This window comes from Mirounga leonina, unplaced genomic scaffold, assembly GCF_011800145.1.
Source record: "Mirounga leonina isolate KUSES-001 unplaced genomic scaffold, KU_Mleo_1.0 Mir_53, whole genome shotgun sequence".
NCBI lineage: Eukaryota > Metazoa > Chordata > Mammalia > Carnivora > Phocidae > Mirounga > Mirounga leonina.
In genome coordinates this window covers 44,104,125-44,124,823 of record NW_023270807.1, presented here as the reverse complement: position 1 = coordinate 44,124,823, position 20,699 = coordinate 44,104,125, and the positions used below count along the sequence as shown (strand labels likewise).

At 34.3% G+C, this 20,699-nt stretch overlaps 1 protein-coding gene across 8 annotated transcripts in view; it reads left to right on the top strand.

Annotated features, from left to right (window-relative positions):
* SNX14 (sorting nexin 14) overlaps window positions 1–20,699 on the top strand; it is a 92,870-nt gene that overhangs the window by 60,275 nt on the left and 11,896 nt on the right. For 6 of the 8 annotated variants that reach the window (XM_034991268.1, XM_034991269.1, XM_034991274.1 and 3 more), the window contains exons 13-20: window positions 581–736; window positions 1,111–1,235; window positions 1,734–1,792; window positions 3,794–3,820; window positions 6,173–6,305; window positions 12,096–12,297; window positions 15,222–15,305; window positions 18,249–18,349. In XM_034991268.1, the coding sequence (XP_034847159.1) occupies window positions 581–736; window positions 1,111–1,235; window positions 1,734–1,792; window positions 3,794–3,820; window positions 6,173–6,305; window positions 12,096–12,297; window positions 15,222–15,305; window positions 18,249–18,349 (887 nt within the window). The remainder of the gene's footprint in view (window positions 1–580; window positions 737–1,110; window positions 1,236–1,733; window positions 1,793–3,793; window positions 3,821–6,172; window positions 6,306–12,095; window positions 12,298–15,221; window positions 15,306–18,248; window positions 18,350–20,699) is intronic. The other 2 variants (XM_034991271.1, XM_034991270.1) reach the window with 1 other exon arrangement.

Here is a 20,699-nt window from a genome sequence, read left to right as displayed (position 1 = left end):
GTGGGGCGCCTGGGTGGCTCATTTGTTAAGCGTCTGCCTTCGGCTCAGGTCATGATCCCAGAGTCCTGGGATCAAGCCCCACATCGGGCTCCCTACTTGGCGGGAAGCCTTCTCCCTCTCCCACTCTGCCTGCTTGTGTTCCTGCTCTTGCTGTCTCTGTCTCTGTCAAATAAATAAATAAAATCTTAAAAAAATAAAAATAAAAACATTGACTGGAACTTAAAAAACCTTAGGTTTCACTGTTATTTAGTGAATTGGATTTCAAAATATTAAAGCCCCTTGGTATAAACAATTAATCGAATACGTTCTTTAAATATACTATTCTAAATGTTAGAAATTCGTATTGCTGTGCAAGTATTTACATATTTTTTATTATCATATAAAATATTTGGTTAACTGAGTTTCTCATTCATCTGGGTAAATTTTATTTCCAATTAAATTTTTTTAGAAAGCTTAAAATGATGAATAGATTGTCATTGTTGCTTTTAATATTGATTACAATACGACTGGGAAGAGTATATTATATATTGTATTATTTTATATTGAAATAATTCATTTTTTCGTTTTCCTAATTTGCTAGAGGAATTCAATGATAGAATTTTACGACCAGAGTTATCAAATGATGAAATGCTTTCTCTTCATGAAGAATTGCAGAAGATTTATAAAACATATTGTTTGGATGAAAGTATAGACAAAATTCGATTTGATCCCTTTATTGTAGAAGAGATTCAAAAAAGTAAGTCAAAGATGTTGATGAGAATATAGCCCTTTTACAAATTTTAACGTTTTCAGAATTTTCTTCTGTATTCAGTGTTTATTATTACAACAGCTCTGTGAGGTGCACAGGTAGCCATTTTCCTATTTAACTAAAAAGATGAAAGCTTTGATGAAGAAATTGACTCACAATTCACCTAATTAATACTTGCCAGAATTGTAGCTTGGTGGTTCTGATTCCTCATCCTGGTTTGATTTTTATACCTTACAAGTGGCTTTTCTGCGAAACAAAGTTTTAGGACTGTTTGTATGCTCTCTCACTGTTATTTTAAACTAAAATATAATGTATTTATGGTATTCATAAATAATTTCTACAATGTAATTTTTTTTTAATAGTTGCTGAAGGCCCATATATAGATGTTGTTAAACTTCAAACTATGAGATGTCTTTTTGAAGCATACGAACATGTACTGTCTCTCTTGGAGAATGTGTTTACTCCTATGTTCTGCCACAGTGATGAGGTAAGTCAAAATACTAATCTTGTTTAAGGATTTTTCTTCAAAATTTCATAGTGGCTTTGATATCAATAGATGAGTGATTCAAATAACAAAATAAACAGAGAAATAAAATATGATTAATTTAAAAAGTGAATACTCTTTCACTACAGAAATTAACGGAGATTAGAAGTTTACTGTAAAAATTCTCAATACCAAAACCATATTTGTATATATCTGATTAGGTAGATTGTGACCAAATTGGTCTACCTGATTTGCCATATGCCTGAGTGGCTTTATAATACTGTGGTGTTGCAGAAACTCCATTCTACTTTTACATACATTATTTACAGACATGTGGAAATCAAATCACCTGAATATCTCCATTTGCAGTATTATAATCCTTACTCTATTTGCCTATGGTTGTTTTCACTTAATTTAAATTTTGTTTTCTTTGAAGTGGAAAGTAGTATGGTAAAATAGCATGTTTTAATATAAAATAGATTAATCATAATTTTTTTAAAGTATTTCAGGCAACTTTTAAGAGGTGCAGAATCACCAACACGCAATTCAAAATTGAACAGGTAGGTATGGTAAGTCATCAGTATGGTTTGTTTTTGTACTTGCTGTTGCTAATTATTCTTGTGTCTGTTCTTTTTTGATTATGTGGTGCCATTGCTACATAAGTAGACATTTTATTAAGTTATTATAGAGTTGTACTGTATACAGTAACCTGAAAATGCCTGAAATTCTTTTAGAAAAACTTAACAAGATACACACCATTGCCTTCCTAATATCATAATTAATACATATTAGTGCTTGATCACCTGCTTTATTGGATCTTATGGACTACATGCATAAATGAAATCTATAGATAACTCAATTTTAGACAGCTTTTTTTCCCCCTGGAGAATACTTTTTATTAGAGTACTTACTGGTTACAAATGTGGAGAGGTTTTTCTCCCTTTCCCTTTTCCCTTTCTGGAAAGATATGTGCATAGTTATGTAACTCAGAGAAGTAACAGAAAAGAGAGCTTTATCCATTTATAAACTGGATAAGTAATGTCTTGATTTGCCCTTATATTGTTGTACGTACAAAATTGACACAGATATCAAATCTGTCAGTCCACAGAATAGATATTCACACTGCTCTCAACACCTTCCAGTTTGAGCAAGAATCTGATATATAAGTAAGTTGGAGATGTGGTACAAAGACACAAGTAGGTCAGAAACTGGAGTGTTTTTAGATAGAACAAGGAAAAATGTGAAAACCTTAGCCATGAGGAAGATATATTATATTTTTTGACATTAACCAAGGGATGTAGAAACAGATTTGAATTTTTTGATTGTTGAATTTATATATTACAGTCATGAAACACTGACTTAAACAAAAATTCTATCCTTGTTATTTAAAATAGCATACTTTATCCAATCTAAATACCTCTTCTTTTATTTGAATAGTTTTTTAAGACTTTTATCAAATTTTCCAGCATCATTTGAGAAGCAGGTGGAATTTATTTCTGTTTATAGACAGGATTTTGGAGTGCCATAGTAGAATATTAAGCTTAATCACTCTCCTGTATAGGACCATTTAGGGGAAAGTGGTTCTTTGATCTTATAAGCCTGCCGAGGAACTAAGTCAGGGTCATAACTTCAGAGCTGGAAATCTTTCTTTGCCACTTTGAGAACACCTGGTTGTCTTTCAACATACTACACTAATTTTGCTCTCTTTAAAATATAAGATAAACAGGAAGAAAATATGGACTCTTTACATTGTGTGTACTGATTATGGTCTTTAAAAGTATGTTTTTCTTTATATTGACCTGACTTTAATATTAACTATCAGTCTTGTCAGGACTCTGCTTCTGTGATACTTACTCATTTACCTATATAAAATAAGTAAAAGACTTACTTAACATTCTTTCATTGAAAATTTAGAGTAGCATTGCTAATTTGCTAAGTGACTTAAAATATGTAAAATATTTATTCATATATTTTATGTCTATATTCTGTTTAATTGTATTTTAAAAGTAAAAATTTTAATGCATATTAATGTTAACCTGTTGTTCTGTTTCTTCCATACTCGAAGGATAACTTAAAAAATATATTTAGGGACTTTCTTTTGTTCACTTTGTTTCTTAGCTTAAAACATATATTTCAAAATGTGTGAAGCATATATAATTATATTTAATACAGACTTGAATTTCATGTTGGAAAACACTGGGTTTGTTTTCTTTGCCAAGTTTTTGGTGGCTTAGTCTCTGCATACTTTCCACCATATCAAACAAATGGTGTGCCTAAATGAGGGCAAAAAATACAGTTATTTCCTGACAGTAGTTTAAGAACTTTTTTTTAATGGTCTAGAATTCATACCCCCAATTCCCCCCCCCCCCCACAGCCATGGTGCTTTCTCTTTCCTTTATTATGTTATACAAATTCTTTCCCTTTGCAGAGATAAATGCTATCCAGTTGTGTAACCTTTAAAGCTTTTAAATTTTGTTTTGTTTTCTAAAGTGAAACTTGTTTAATATCTGGGCTTTCTCTCTCTCCTTTCCTTATATAATTTCACTTATCTGTTACTGCAGAGGTAGCCTAAGTTTGGATGATTTCCGGTAAGTCTTGAGACAGCATGTGATTTTTTTCTATATAAATTATCTTTTTAAGTTCAGAAAATATGTCCAAAACAACCTAAGTACAACAAAAAGGGAAAAAGGAAACACTGCTATTACTACTGCCTTTATATCAACTATTTGGGATATCCTTTTATTTATTTATTTTTAAAAAATATTTTATTTAAATTCAATTTAGTTAACATATACTGTATTATTAGTTTTAGGGGTAGAATTTAGTGATTCATCAGTTGTGTATAACACCCAGTGCTCATCATGTGCCCTCCTTTCTGCCCATCACCCAATTACCCCATTCCCCCCCCCACCTCCCCTCTGGCAACCCTCAGTTTGTTTCCTTTAGTTAAGAGTCTCTTATGGTTTGCCTCCCTCTCTGTTTTCATCTTACTGTATTTTTGGGATATCTTTTTTTTTTTTTTAAGATTTTATTTATTTATTTGAGAAGAGGGTAAGAGAAAGAAAGAGCGGAAGCAGGGAAAGGGACAGGCTCCCTGCCAAGCAAGGAGCCCGATGTGGGACTCTATCCCAGGACCCTGGGATCATGACCTGAGCCAAAGGTGGAGGCTTAACTCACTGAGCCACCAGGTGTCCCTGGGATATCCTTTTAAATTTAACCTCTAATTTGATTCTAGATATCTCCTTTTTGTTTTCTTTCTTTCTTTATTTTTTTTAAGATTTTATCTATTTGAGGTAGACTCCATGCCCAGTGTGGAGATTGAACTCACAACCCTGAGGTCAAGAGTCTCAGGCTCTACCAGCTGAGCCAACCAGGCCCCTCTGGATATCTCCTTTTTGAAATAGCATGATATATGTCATAAAATAAAAATGTCAGTTTAAAATAAAATAAAAAGCTAGTATCCATCTGTTCAAAGCTATTGATTGATTGATTGATTTTTTTGTTACTGGTTTTGCTAAATTACTTTTAGAATTACCTGTGTTTAAAGAACTTTTTTTTTTTTAAAGCAAGAAGTACAGTATTTGTGTATTTCTGGGGATAATCAGAAGTGAGATATTTAAAAAAATGTCAGATTTCAAAAAGTCCAATTTTGTATAATCTATCTAAATCCTAGAGATTTTAGTAATATTTTGTTAACATTTTCATAATTGGTTTTGGAAACACTCTATCAGAAAGAATTGTGTTTACAGTTCTGGATTTTAAAAAAACCAGATTGAATGCTTGTTTAAATAAAATAATCTTCTGATTTAAGTACCCTTTTTACTACTAACTGTTTATTAGAGTTTTTCCAGTTTTAAAATAAGTCTGATTTGCTCCTTAGACTTGTATAAAATGCACGTCATTAATGTACCAGGTATATTTGAAACTTGATCAATTTATTTTTATTTCTGTAATTGTTGTGTTATTTCAGTAAATAAATTTTGCTTGTGGGAATAATAGCTGTCCATTAAGTTAAGCATCCATAGCAAACTTTTTTGGATTTTAAAATAGTCATTTATTTAAGGGTATCTGTTGTATGGGCAGCATTACATAGTGAGCATGAGTTTTAAATTGGGTAAAAGGTCTGCTTTTCTTTGTTGAAACATGGGACAGTAGGCTGTAGTGGAGGAAATTTTTGCTGCTTTTTGGATTATTTTTTGTTGTTGCTTTCCAGCTCTTTCTGCTTTTAGAAATTTACTTTTGAAAAAAATTATAAAACCAATATTTAATATGTATGTCAGAGCAGGCTGCTTCCTTAGGCTACATTTGCTTTTGTACTTATGTTTATTGCTAACCATTCCCTTTGGCATTTTATCTTTTTTTTTTGTTACTTCGAAGTTAAGTAAGATGCATTTTATACTTCATTCCTCTTGAGTATATGATTATAAAGTTGAAATTTGCTTAAAAATTTTCAGTCACAGAGGACAGAAGTTTTTGTTTAGGTCTGTCTAAAAATGAAGGACTGAGAAGGTCGTAGTTTTATATTTTTTTCTGTTACACTGTTATTTTAGCAGTGCAGTTCTAAATGGATACATTGTTTTGAATGTTGTTACCACATTTTTAATTTCAAAATATGTATGGCAGTAAGAACTGTGTACCACTAGGGGGCTCTCATCTTTTAAAACATTTTAGTTCAGTTAATGTTTTAAATAGTAGGTAAATTCCAAACATTTATTAGTAAATACTGTCCCATTTATTCATACCCCCAAATTTAAACTTCAAATGTTTTGTCACTTTTGTCTTCTGAGATGTTGGGACTCAGTCTATGACTAAGAACTCCAAAAAGTTATGTTAGCTCTATCTTCAGATTACCCTTTTCACAGCTATTTTTATTGTTTAGAATAAACTAGACTGTTGTGATAATTCGCTATGTACTTGATACATTTTTGTTTAATATTTAGGAGCACACAGAAAAGAGGAGAATCATTTGGAATCAGCAGAATAGGTAGCAAAATTAAAGGAGTATTTAAAAGTACCACAATGGAAGGAGCTATGTTGCCTAACTATGGGTTAGCTGAAGGTGAAGATGACTTTGTAAGTAAAAATTCTTCAATTTGATATATGTATAAATTCAGACCTACAATGGCATAAAAATTGGACATGCTTATTTTGTTTTCTCTCTCCTTTATTTTACTTATTTCAGACTTCTATCCCTTATTTTTTCATTAGTTATTATAGTTTCATGGTGCTGATCTAATTTGTTAAGATCCTGAGCACTAAGTTAACTGCTTGTTAAGGCCAGAATGGTTTATTGAGCTGAGGTAGTTCTAATAGTCAAACAATTTACCATCATGTGGTTAGGCTTTTACTTTGTATCCTGATCTTATCTCTTTCCAACCATATGGTCCAGGCAAACAGAATTATTGATAAATTCCTTTACTCCTTGATACTCAAACTGTGATTGTTACATGAACAGCATCAGTATTACCTGGGAGCTTAGTATAAGTGAAGAATCTCTGGTTCCATCCTAGACCTACTGAATCAATTTGTACTTTAACAAGATTTGTGGTTGATTTATATGCACATTACACCCACCATGCTATTTTATCTCCTTGATCTTTGCACATGCTGTCCTTGGAATATCCTTTATTTACATAGAAAATTCATATTTATCTTTCAGAATCCAGCTGCTTCCCTTAAACCCTTACCTGGATCCCCAAGTAGAACTGAACATTCCCTCATTTGTGCCCCTTGTTAGAGCATATGTTAAAGCATGCACCAAAAATTGTATTTGAAATGATATGTTTATGATTGTTTTCTTTACCAGTTAATTCCATAAAGACAGATATTGTCTCATCTGTACTTTTTATTTGTTAAACAAATCTTTATTAAACAGAGTTCCTGGGTCCTTATTTTGCTCTTTAATGACTGAGCAGTGGGGATAAAATGATGATTAAGAGAGACTTTGCCCTTAAGATATTTACTAACCTGGATATCAAAAGGCATGAATAGAAGTGATTGGATTGTCAATGACCAAGAAGAAGGAATGGGGGAGAGAAGAGTATATAAACCCATTTTTTTCTCTTACTCCTTCCTTTTGACCTGTGTCCCATTGCATGATGAATGTTTATTGCTAACCATTCCCTTTGGCATTTTATCTTTTTGTTGTTGTTGTTACTTTGAAGTTAAGTAAGATGCATTTTATACTTCATTCCTCTTTTGAGTATATGATTATAAAGTTGAAATTTGCTTAAAAATTTTCAGTCACAGAGGACAGAAGTTTTTTGTTAAGGTCTGTCTAAAAATGAAGGACTGAGAAGGTCATAGTTTTATATTTTTATATATTTATATTTTTATATTATTTTATATTATTTTTAATTTATATTGTATTTATATATATTTATATATACTTATAAATACATATAATTATATATATATTAAGTATGTATTAAATATATTTTAAGGAGATTCATTGCTTCATAATTTAAGTGGAAGAAAATCTTAATTCTTCTTTTTTCCTTCTTAGGTAATCCAAATATAACATTCTTTTTTCTGGTTATGCCCTGGTCTTTTCTTAAGTGTGGGTAGAAGAAAGACAGTAGACCAGAAGAGGTAGTCTTTTTTCAAAATAATGTTTATTTATGTATTTTTAAAATTTTAAGCATATTATAATCTCAGTTTTTTAATAATATGGAAAAGTGGCAACAAATTTAAAATACCACCCATAATCCTACCACTCAGTAACCATTTCTGTTAACATTTTGGTGATTTAAAAAAAAACAAAAAACCTTTCCTTTCTCATCCACATCCCACTCTCTTCCCACTTAATATTACCTTCCCACTTAATATTACTTAATATTACCTTCCCACTTAATATTACTTAATAGAAGTGAAAGCATTTACCCATGTTATTGTGAACTTTCCAAAACATAGTTTTTGTTTGGGAAGACGTACTTTTTATTTTTTGTTCTGCCTGATTACTTGAAATATAAGCTGGTTTTTTGTTTTTGTTTTTTTTGTTTTGTTTTGTTTTTGCTTCAGGAATAGAAGGATAGTCTTTAAAAAGGTGAGAGAGTTCTGTTTTATAGTGGCTCAAGAAAGAAGAAAATTCTTGATTTGGAAGCAAAGATAGTGATAAGCAAATGTATAAGAAGAGCACAAACTAATCTCTAATACTCTGAAAGAAAAGGTATGGGTGAATAGGCTGTTGACCCAGACTAAGATGGTGTCAGTTAGGATTTAGAGGGCACTGTGCTAGTTTTTTTTTTTTAAGTTTATTTATTTAAGTAATCTTTACCCCCAACGGGCTTGAACTCACGACCCCAAGATCAAGAATTGCATGTTCTTCCAACTGAGCCAGGCACCCCAGCACGGTGCTAGTTCTAAGCTGTGGACCTTGAGGAATCTTCTTTGTCTTGTTGAGGAAGTTCAGGGGAAAGGGAAGTTGCCAGGCTCATTACCAGGGCTAAAGTGGTGTGTGATTCGCATTTGCGACCTAGAAGACATTTTCTTTTAGAAATCTTGATGTGATCATTTGGTGGCAGTGCCTCCTTGCTATGTGACCTTGGATAAATTGCTTAATTTTATTGTGACTTGGTTTCCTCACATGTGAATGGGTCTGATAGTATCTAGCTTACATAAGGGTGTTGTGAGGATTGAACAAGTAATATGCACGAAGCACTTAGGACAGTACCTAGCATATGGTAAGGGCAATAAGCACTATACAGTATTATAATAGTATCAATTCTCATAAATGTATGAATGTAAATTATGGATTAGATTGACATATGTATGCTGGCCTGGGAACCAAAGTCCACTGCATAAGATTGAGTCTGTTTGAAAGTGTTTATCTGTCCAAGTTCAGAACTGATTTGCAAATAAACTTTTGGAATGTAATATGCCCGTTGGTATGTTGGCAGTTATTTCCATATAGGAAAAGCTAATAATGAGGAACATTAGTATTTCTTAAGGAAATAGGGGGACATCTTTTTGCCTTTTATCCTCTGCCACCTTTATTCTCCATCCTTTTTGTAGAGGGAAGATCTGTATGAAAACAAAAAAGTACTTTGTTTTCCTTTTCATTAAATTTTGGTTTATAATATTTACTTACTTTCAAATAACATTAAAGGAAGCCCTGAAAATTCTTTAGAGAAATACTGCCCTAGAGATGATTCATTAAACTATTTTGATGTAAATACCATTTAAATGGTAACAGTAATAGTAATTCATTTTAAAAATTTGTCCTTTGTTTCATGGATATTTTTATGTTGCTAAGAATTTTGTTCTCTCGTTTTGTTTCTTAGATTGATTTTAGGGAACTTTTTATTTAAGAATGTCTATTTTTTTTTAAATAAACTCTACACCCAACATGGGGCTTGAGCTCATAATACTGAGGTCAAGAGTCATGTGCTTCACTGACTGAGCCAGCTAGGTGCCCCAAGAATGTCTGTTTTTTGGCATTTAGTCAGCTTGTTAAACAAATTATCTGTCATTTTATGATCAGTTACCCTTCTGATATCTAAGAAGCTGAATCCATTAACAAAAATACAGTTGTAATAGCCATAGAAAATGCTACTCTGTACCTCAGGTTCCAAGTAATGGAGTGGGCATTTCCCTCATAAATTCTTCTGTTTTTCTTTCAGGTATATAAGGAGATAAGCCTTGTCCCAAAAAAGGCAAAAACCAATACATATCATCTGTTTTTATAGTTTTTTTTTTTTTCTTTTTAGGACTTGAAGACTTTTTAATAGAGTATTAAGAGGTCCTCCTAAGGTCACTAACAGTCTTACTAGGGATTATGGAAAGCCATTTTCGGACAAGAACAGAAAAGGATAATTGCTAAGGGACGTGGGGAGGGAAAGAATTCACTTAGAAGAGAGGTGACTGCCAGGTGTGGGGAAAAAAGTAAAACTGCGAGTGAAGGTAGGGTGCTAAAATTCTGGAAAGAAATCTCTCTCTACTACTCATTTGCTCTGAATACACTATGCAGAATTTTCTTAAGTGTGCACAGTCTTTGACTCATTGTCTTAAAGAAGTATGTTCAAGGGGCACCTGGGTGGCTCTGTCGTTAAGCGTCTGCCTTAGGCTCAGGTCATGATCCCAAGGTCCTGGGATTGAGCCCCGCATCAGGCTCCCTGTTCAGCCATAGGCCTGCTTCTCCCACTCCCCCTGGTTGTTTTCTCTCTCTCTCTCTCTCTCTCTCTCTCAAATAAAATCTTTAAAAAAAAAGTATGTTCAAGGTGGATGTGTTTTATCTGTAATATTTTGCCTTCTTTAACATGAATTTGAGATGTCTAGGTGATCAGGTGTTTTAATGTGTTAATTCAGAGGTTCCCTTTTAATTTAATGAAGTAGAGACAGTTTTTCCTTCTTTATGTATATTTCTAGAACATGTTTAAAATTTCTTTTTAAAAACAATTGTTCAAGTAATTTTTTTTTTTTTTTTTAAAGATTTTATTTATTTATTTGACAGAGAGAGACACAGCGAGAGAGGGAACACAAGCAGAGGGAGTGGGAGTGTGAGAGGGAGACAGGGAGCCTGATGCGGGACTCGATCCCAGGACCCTGGGATCATGACCTGAGCCGAAGGCAGACGCTTAACCGTCTGAGCCACCCAGGCGCCCCTTCAAGTAATATTTTAAACTACTATTTTAAACATTTATATTATTAAAATTTTAGAAGCCAAGAGTTGAAAAAAGAAACTTAATTCTAATTTTTGTGTCCCTTTCAGGTCATTTTTCATTTTTTATATTACTTAACTGCAGTGAATATATTTATACTTGTGCCTTTTCCACAGTTTAAAAAAAATTTACTTGGAATAAATACTTTCATTAGACTGCGTTCCCAGAAGTGGAATTATAGATCTTCCTTAGCTTACAGTGGGGGACATTTTCTTTTAGAAAGTTGAAAATGCATTTAACTTTTTAATTTTTAATTTTTTTTTAATTTTAAGAGATTTTATTTATTTGAGAGAGAGTGAGTGCATGCGCACGAGTGGGGGGTTAGAGGGAGAAGCAGATTCCCCGCTGAGCAGGGAGTCCAACGTGACGCTAAAAATGCATTTAATACACCTAGCCTACTGGACATCATAGCTTAGCCTAGCCTAGCCTACCTTAAGCAAGCTCAGAATGCTTACATTAGCCTACAGTTGGGCAAAATCCTCTAACACAAGGCCTATTTTATAATAAAGTGTTGAATATCTCATGTAATTTATTGAATACTGTATTGAAAGTGAAAAAGAATGGCTTTTTGGGTACAGAATGGTTATAGGTGTATTGGTTGTTTACCTTCGTGATTAAGTGGCTGCCCAGGAGTTGTGGCTTGCGCCACTGCCCAGTATCACAAGAGATTATCACACTGCACACTGTTAGCCTGGGAAAAGATAAAAACTCAAAATTCAAAGTACAGCTTCTACTGAATGCATATCGCTTTTGTATCATAGTAAAGTTGAAAAATCATAAGTTTTGAACTATCATAAGTCGGTGACCATCTTTACTTAGTTAAAACTGTTTTATGACTCTTTCTCAATACATATTGTCAGAATGAAAAATACCAGTACATTAATTTTTACTTAGTACCATAGTTAAATATTTTTCTATATTTGTATATTTTCAAGATCTTTAATCTCTGAAGTGCCTATTTTCTCTTTTCTATGGAATTTTCATATATAGGTGATGTAATAAATCCTGGAGTTGATGCTAGTAACTTGTTTTTAATTTTTTATCTTTGTATTTTTTGTAGAAAATTTGGTATCACCTAATTTCAAATGTTTTGTATTAGAAAATTATGGAATTTATATGGACATACTCTTTATAGTTGTACCTTGTATGCTATAGGTCTAAAGGACCTGGAAATATTAAATTTTTCCTGATGATGTTTTTCCAGATTGAAGAAGGTATTGTTGTAATGGAAGATGATTCTCCAGTGGAAGCTGTGAGCACACCTAATACTCCCCGAAACCTTGCTGCATGGAAAATTAGCATTCCATATGTAGACTTTTTTGAAGATCCTTCCTCTGAAAGGAAAGAGAAAAAGGAGAGAATACCTGTGTTTTGTATTGATGTCGAAAGAAATGATAGAAGAGCAGGTAGGAAGCTTTATGAATACCTTTCTTAAAAGATGCTGATTAGTCTGTATTTATCAGGAATGATAAACATTTTTCCATTTCTAACTTTTGAGTATGACTGCACATCTGAAAGATAAGTGTCTGAACAGAAATTTGAATGAAAGCTTAGGCTTTTCTAGGTTATCTCTAATACCATTTAACTAATTTGTTCAACCAATACGTATTGAGTAGATGTGTGTGAGACATGTTGACAATGCAGCAAGGCATTTTATGTAATGTTCTTTTAATGGTTTTGTTGCCATCATCATTAACCATTATACTTAATTGACTATGAGTAACGCATATAGCAGTGTATCAGGTATTATACCAGTTTCATTAAGATAGCATTTCTCTTCCATTGTTGTGGGCTAATTAGAATTTATAAAAATACGATAAAACACAATGTGACAGATTTTCCTCATGTTTTGCTATCTTTTTTCTTTTGGTAGTTTCAGATGTGAACTAATAGAGAAGGGGGTAAATAGCATCCATAGCAAGGTAACAGTCACTACCCTGGGTTTTGTCCAAGAAGTGGGGCATTCAGTGTGAGCAAAAGCACATCAAAGTTGTGCACATTTTGGGAATGATAGAAAAATGAAGTTGAGCTTGGGCAGAGGGAACTGTCTGTGGTGAAAGAAGGAAAAAAAAGTGGCAGTGTTAGGAAATGGTTTTGAACTAATGATGTAATGTATGGTGACTAACATAATAAAATTAAATTAAAAAAAAGGTTTTGAGAGAGGAGTGACTAAATGTTAGCATGAAGGTCAGTACTAATAATTCCCCTTGTTTTTCAAAAAATAATAGGTTTTTAAAATTTTTCTTAGAAGCTAATCCTATTTCAAGAAATAAAACATAGGAATGGGAAAGGAAGAATGCTTGGAGTAGCTATCTATGATTTTTCCTCTTATAACTAAGTACCAGGCATGGTCTTGCTCTGTCCAGTTCGGAGTCAGTGCTACTTGATTTTGCTGCTGTTGCCATTCAGTCTTGCTGGTTGCTTTTCTAGCTCAGCATTCTAATAGGTGTAGAGACAAACCATTGTTGATATTATAGTCTGATTTCAGTTTCAAACATAGTTTGGTATGCATCTTTGTCTGCTGTTTCTATTGATTGGCATTTTAAGCGTTGGAAAGAATTGAAAAGAAATACTGTAGTTAGTTTCTGGATTCAACTACTTCTGTGCTTAGTACTTAAAGTCTGGCTCTTCCCACACTGTTCTTCTTTCTCAGAAAATTATTTTAAACTTCTGACTCTTCAGATATAAATTCCTATCATTATAAGTAAATTTATGTAAGCATGTAACTTGTGTCCTTTTCAAAGATTTACATATGATATACTTTTAAATTATTATGTTTTTGCCTTTTGGACAGACATCATTAATTTTTGTGCTTTATTTTTAGAAGTTTGCCTTAATAATTTAACCATAAAATTTAAACCAAAAAATCTTAAAACTAAGGATTATTTTTCTCAGCAGTGCTACAGACTTTGTCAATGTAATGTGCTTTTAGGAAGCCATGGCCCATGAGGGGAAAAAAGTGCATCATTGATTTTATATGTGTAGCAAAATAGCAATTTTAGGATTTTAAAAACCAAAACTAAGTATGATATAGATCTTTTAAGACCAACGTTGAGGAAGAAAAATTCGATTTCCTTTATAGATTGTGACTATATCATTTTTTTTTAAAGCTTTTATTTATTTATTTGAGAGAGAGAGAGAGAGTGAGCACAAGCAAGGGGAGAGGCAGAGGGAGAGAGAAAGGGAGAAGCGGGCTCCTGATGTGGGGCTCGATCCCAGGACCCTGGGATCATGACCTGAGTTGAAGGCAGACGCTTATCTGACTGAGCCACCCAGGTGCCCCTATCATGTTTTTTTCTAAATACAGGTGGTGTTTTTGGGTTATTGTGTGTGTGTGTGTGTGTTTTTTAAAGATTTTATTTATTTATTTGACAGAGAGACAGTGAGAGAGGGAACACAGGCAGGGGGAGTGGGAGAGGAAGAAGCAGGCCTCCCACTGAGCAGGGAGACCGATGCGGGGCTCAATCCCAGGACCCTGGGATCATGACCTGAGCTGAAGGTAGATGCTCAACAGGCTGAGCCACCCAGGTGCCCCTGGGTTATTGTGGTTTTAGTTGACTTTGTTCATTGCATTTCCAAATCTATGCTAGAATGACATGAGATGCTAATAATAGCAGTTAACATTTTGGGGGTGCTTACTCTGTGCTGTGCACTCTACAGAAGTGATTTAAGTGGATTATTTTATGTAATGGGTACAATTATTTTTATTCTAAGCAACTTAAGGCACAGTGAGGTTATTTATTCAAGTTCACTTAGTAAATGGGGGAGCTGGGATTGGAATAGGCAGTCTGACCCAATTCATTCTGTAAACCATTACTTTGTACTATTCAATTTAGTGGCCACATGTATCAGTGAAAATTAAATTATATTAAAATTTTAGTTACTTACAATAGCCACATTTCAAGTGATCAGTAACTACATGTGGCTAATAGCTTCTATATTAATGCAGATAATATAAAACATTTTCAGAATTGCAGTAAGTTCTGTTGGATAGTGCTGTCTGTATTGTTTTAGATCAGGACAGTTGGTAAATATTTGAGAGACCTAAAATTGATTATAAGTTTTATGAAATACATTATTTCTATGACATTTTAAAAATAATAACTGCATTATTTTTTGAAATTTGTCAGCTCTGTGATTCTGTTGTAGAAAAATTATTTATTAGATAACTTCATAAATAGGTAAAATTTATCCATCTCTTAAATTTAAAATTAAAATATGGGATAAAATACGTTAATGGTGATGTTAAGAAATAATTATTAAGACTGGAATAATTTCTAATAGTTTATAAAATTATTTATTACTTATTGTGTATTCATTCAATTTACAGTTGGGCATGAGCCTGAACATTGGTCTGTCTATAGAAGATATCTAGAATTCTATGTACTTGAATCAAAACTAACAGAATTTCATGGTATGTTGTTTTTGAAAAAAATGTTCCATTTTCGCATTAGCTTTCTTGAAGAAGCTATTGAACTAGATGAATTTTTTGATTTTAAGTAATTATACCAAGAAAATGTGACAGTAACACTTGTGTACACTGCTGTTCATAATAGGAATGAACTGTTTTTATCTTATTTCTGCCTTATATATATTTTTAATTATGTTAATCCCCATACATTACATCATTAGTTTTAGATGAAGTGTTCCATGATTTATTGTTTGCGTATAACACCCAGTGCTCCATGCAGAATGTGCCCTCCTCAATACCCACCACCAGGCTAACCCATCCTCCCACCCCCCTCCCCTCTAGAACCCTGTTTGTTTTTCAGAGTCCATCGTCTCTCATGGTTCGTCTGCCCCTCCGATTTCCCCCGCTTCATTCTTCCCCTCCTGCTATCTTCTTCTTCTTCTTCTTCTTTTTTTAACATATAATGTATTATTTGTTTCAGGGGTACAGGTCTGTGATTCATCAGTCTTACACAATTCACAGCGCTCACCACAGCACATACCCTCCCCAATGTCTGTCACCCAGCCACCCATCCCTCTCACCCCCCACCACTTCTGGCTTATATTTTTAAAGTTTTTACAGTGCACATTTATTGCTTTTTAAAATAATAATGTTAAAAATTAAAAGATAGCTATTCTTTAATTGTATTTTAGAAGAGATTCTCTTTCCAGTTGAATTTTTGTTTATTTCGATGTGGCAGAGAATTTAAAACAGGCATTTCAGAGTTGCTCTGTTCTTTTGCCATCTTTCTAGATAAACATGTTTGCTCTGCATCATGGCAATGCTTTATTTAGCTCTTAGATATGGAAACAAAACTTGTAGTGTAATATTTCTTTTAAGGATAGATCAGTCAGAAAAGGGGAACACTTCTCCATTTTAGTTCTTCCCCTCACCTTTCAGTCTCTTTTATCATCCATTTATTTTAGTTAATGTCAGGGATGTAGTTATGAAGTATTTACAGTCATTTTGTACATAGATTCGTGAGTTTGATTTGTGTATTCTGAATCTTTTTATTTTATTTATTTATTCATTTATTTATGAGAGAATGCAAGCAAGCACATAGGTGGGATGGGAAAGGGGCAGAAGGAGAGAGAGAGAATCTTCAGTAGGCTCCATGCCCAGCATGGAACCTGATGTGGTGCTCGATCTCACAACCCTGAGATTATGAACTGAGCCAAAGTCAAGAGCCAACTGAGGCACCCAGGTGCCCATGAATCTTTATTTTAGAGAAGCTTTTTTTTTTTTTAAAGATTTTATTTATTTATTTGACAGAGAGAAAGAGAGAGAACAAGTAGGCAGAGAGGCAGGCAGAGGGAGAGGGAGAAGCAGGCTTCCTGCCGAGCAGGGAGCCCGATGCGGGGCTCGATCCCAGGACCCTGGGATCATGACCTGAGCCGAAGGCAGGCGCTTAACCGACTGAGCCATCCAGGCACCCCTATTTTAGAGAAGCTTTGTGGAGTGTCCCTGATCCAAATGCAGGTTGGTTCTGAACTGAGAAGGACAGGAACCTTTTTTACCCTTCTTTACTAAGAGCAAAGCCCATGATAAGGAGATTATAGGATGATAAAAAATACAAGGTCTCACTCCAAACTCTTTGCTTAGGTTTTGAATTTGTACTTGTCTTTAAATGGTTTTCTCTTTGGGATGCCTGGGTGGCTCAGTCAGTTAAGCATCTGCCTTTGGCTCAGGTCATGATCCTAGGGTCCTGGGATCAAGTCCCACATCAGGCTCCTTGCTCAGTGGGGAGCTTGCTTCTCCCTCTGCCTGCCGCTTATGTGCTCTCTCCCTGCTTGTGCGTGCTCTCGCTCTTTCACACAAATGAATAAATAAAATCTAAAAAAGAAAATGGTTTTCTCTTTGTCTCTGCCAATCTTGTGCAGTACCATCCTTATCTCCTTTCTCTGAGAATTTTTCCTTTGGATTTGGGGTTGAGAGAAGACATATAATCCATACTTTAAAGCCCTGGATCAACCTAAGTTGGTTGTATTCCCAACAATATTTTCCTTTTTGGTATTTAAATTTCTAAAGTCAGCCCTGTTTGAGAAAGCATGTTCATGGTTTGTTTGTTTTTTAAAGATTATTTATTTATTTGAAAGAGAGAGAATGGAGGGGGAGTGGGGGAGGGGCAGAGGGAGAGAGAGAATCTTAAGCAGGCTCCATGTCCAATGTGGAGCCCGATGCTGGGCTTGATCTCACCACCCTGAGATCATGACCTGAGCCAAAACCAAGAGTTGGATGCTCAACCGACTGAGCCACTCAGGCACCCCATGTCCATGGTTTTTAAATTTTGTTTTTAATCTTGTATAGTATTGGCAACATGCTACCTTTTTTCCCCATGAGAGAGTAGGTATTTTTCTTTGTAAGATTTTGTCTAAGAGAATCCCACCAACTTCAAAATAATCTCATGGTATTTTTCTGAGGCTTTTTTACTAGTATAGAAGGCTTAAATAAATCTGTGTCAACAAAGAGTTGGTGATCAGTTTGGTTATCAGTAGACTCAGGTTCTTTGGTCTGGACTTCTGACTTGAAGCTTATGGATTTTGTCAAGATTATTTATGTATGTATGCATGTATATATGTAATTAATCTTTTTAAAAAGATTCTATTTCTTTACCTGACAGGGCACAAGCAGGGGGAGCAGCAGAGGGAGAGGGAGAAACAGGCTCCCCACTGAGCAGGGAGCCCGAATCAGGGCTCGATCCCAGGACCCCGGGATCATGACCTGAGCTGAAGGCAGATGCTTAACTGACTGAGCCACTCAGGTGCCCCTTGTCCAGATTATTGAAAAGATAATGCTACATCTCTATAAGGGAGCATTGTGAATCTGAATTTGCCATAGTAAATTATAAATTAGGTTTTTAAAATAGTAGCAGATCATACTAATTACTCTCATGTATATTAATTTCAGGCACATTTCCTGATGCCCAGCTTCCTTCCAAGAGGATCATTGGCCCCAAAAATTATGAATTCTTAAAGTCAAAGAGAGAAGAGTTTCAGGAATATTTACAGGTACAGTACCAACTCAATTGAAAACATTGCTAATCATAGCATTGTCTAATTGGTCTTTTTTTCCTCTTGTGTATATATATTTTGTTTTACAGATACCTGTCAGTGTGGATTTCTGAAATTCTTTTAAGATATTTTTTCCATGTGAAAATGAATTATTGTGAAAAGTGTACTTTTTAGGGGCTCCTGGGTGGCTTAGTTGGTTAAGCATCCGACTCTTGATTTCAACTCAGGCCATGATCTCAGGGTCATGAGATCGAGCCCTGTGTTGGGCTCTATAGACTCAGCTTGGAGCCTGTTTAAGATTCTCTCTCTCTCCCTCTCCCCCTCCCTTCCACTCAAGCACTGTCTCTCTCAAAAAAAAAGTATACTTTTTAAAAAAGTTGATAACCAATGAAATAGCAGATATTTTCTTAGAAGAAGAAAAATTGTATGTTGAGTTTAGTTTAAAACTTTTGGTGTGAGAAGATAAAGAAAAACTTGTGCAAGATGAAATGCATTCTAAGTATACTGGGTAGTTTTTGTTGTTGTTCTTGTCTTTTTTTTATTTAAAGATTTTTAATTTTTAATTTTATTTATTTGACATAGAGACAGAGAGAGAGGGAACACAAGCAGGGGGAGTAGGAGAGGGAGAAGCAGGCTTCTGGCTGAGCAGGGAGCCCGATGCGAGGCTCGATCCCAGGACGCTGGGATCATGACCTGAGCTGAAGGCAGATGCTCAAGTGTCTGAGCCACCCAGGTGCCCCTCTTGTCTTTTTAAAAAAAAAATTATTATTTTTTAAAGTAATCTGTACCCACAACGTGGGGCTTCAACTCAAAACCCCAAGATCAAGAGAAGCATACTCTACTGACTAAACTAGCCAGGTTTTTTTTTTGTCTTGTTTCTGTTTGATTTTGTGTTTAGCACTTCTGAATTTGTGAATCTTCCCTCCCATTTTATTCCTCAGTTTTTTGTTTTGCAATTTGTAGATGTTTTTCCAGTTTCTTGGGATCTCCTGATTCTCTACCAGTCACCACTTGGAATTGAATTTTATTTTTTTTCAGTGTGTGCACAGTGTTACGTAAACAATGTAATTGGTATGTTATTTCCATTATTAGTACAGTTAGCCGAAATCAAGAGTCAGACGCTTAACTAAAATGAATTTAGACTTCTCTAAAATTAATGACCATCATTCTTTAATAAAGTGCATAAGACCAGGGGCGCCTGGGTGGCTCAGTTGATTAAGCGACTGCCTTCGGCTCAGGTCATGATCCTGGAGTCCCGGGATCGAGTCCCGCATCGGGCTCCCTGCTCAGCGGGGAGTCTGCTTCTCCCTCTGACCCTATCCCCTCTTGTGTTCCCTCTCTCATTCTCAAATAAATAAATAAAATCTTTAAAAAAAAAAAAAGTGCATAAGACCAAAAAGTGGATACTTTTTTTTTTATTGTTGTTGTTAAAAAAAATATTTTTTTATTTGGGCATGAAATTTTGTAGATTTTATTAAGTAAGTGTTAATTCAGTTAAATTTGGATGCCTCCTTGCCCACAATAAGTACTTTTTAAATTAAAAATATTAATCAGTGTAAAGGGATATTTATATTTTATATCTTGTATTTGAACTGTTGAATACTTCAACCCAGAAAATACTTGTTATATAATTTTTTGGTAGTGTGAAAATTGAAATATGAAATAACTATTAACTACTGCAAGGATATTTGAACCTAGTATATAGTAGTGTTAACCTTTGCCTTTGTTTGTACCATTAACCCATTATTTGAATGAACTAAATCTTTCTCAGAACTAGAGCACCACATTCTAGAAGAGTATTTTCTGGTGATAGGGAGGTAAAGGTTTCAGTTACTGGTATTTCATTTATACAGATTTCTGCTCATAAAGTTTTGTAACTGTTTCAAGTTACAAAACAATATTAGGTAAGACTGGGTTAATTTCGGCTTTAAAAAGTCAGTTAATCTTGTAAGAAAATAGTGTTGCAAGAAGAACAGACAACAGATTTTCCAAATTATTTCACATTTCCACATTTAGTTTTCTGCAAAACCCTTTGTGCCAACTTCTTTTAATTATCAAGAAAGTTATATGATATTGTAGTACTTCTTTAATTGTTGAGAAACAGAGCAACGATATTAGCTAGTGTTTAATCTTCCTTCCTGTGTATCAGGTACTGTACTAAATGCTTTATATAACAACGCTGTAAAGTAAGTAGTATTATCTTCATCTTACATTTGAGGAAACTCTTATGTAATTTAGGAATTTAGTTTCTAGGGACACCTCACTGGTAAGTGGAAGAGCTGGAATTCAAACCCTTTCATGTCTGACTGTAGAGGCTGAGGTCTTAGCTGCTGTGCGATACTGTTCT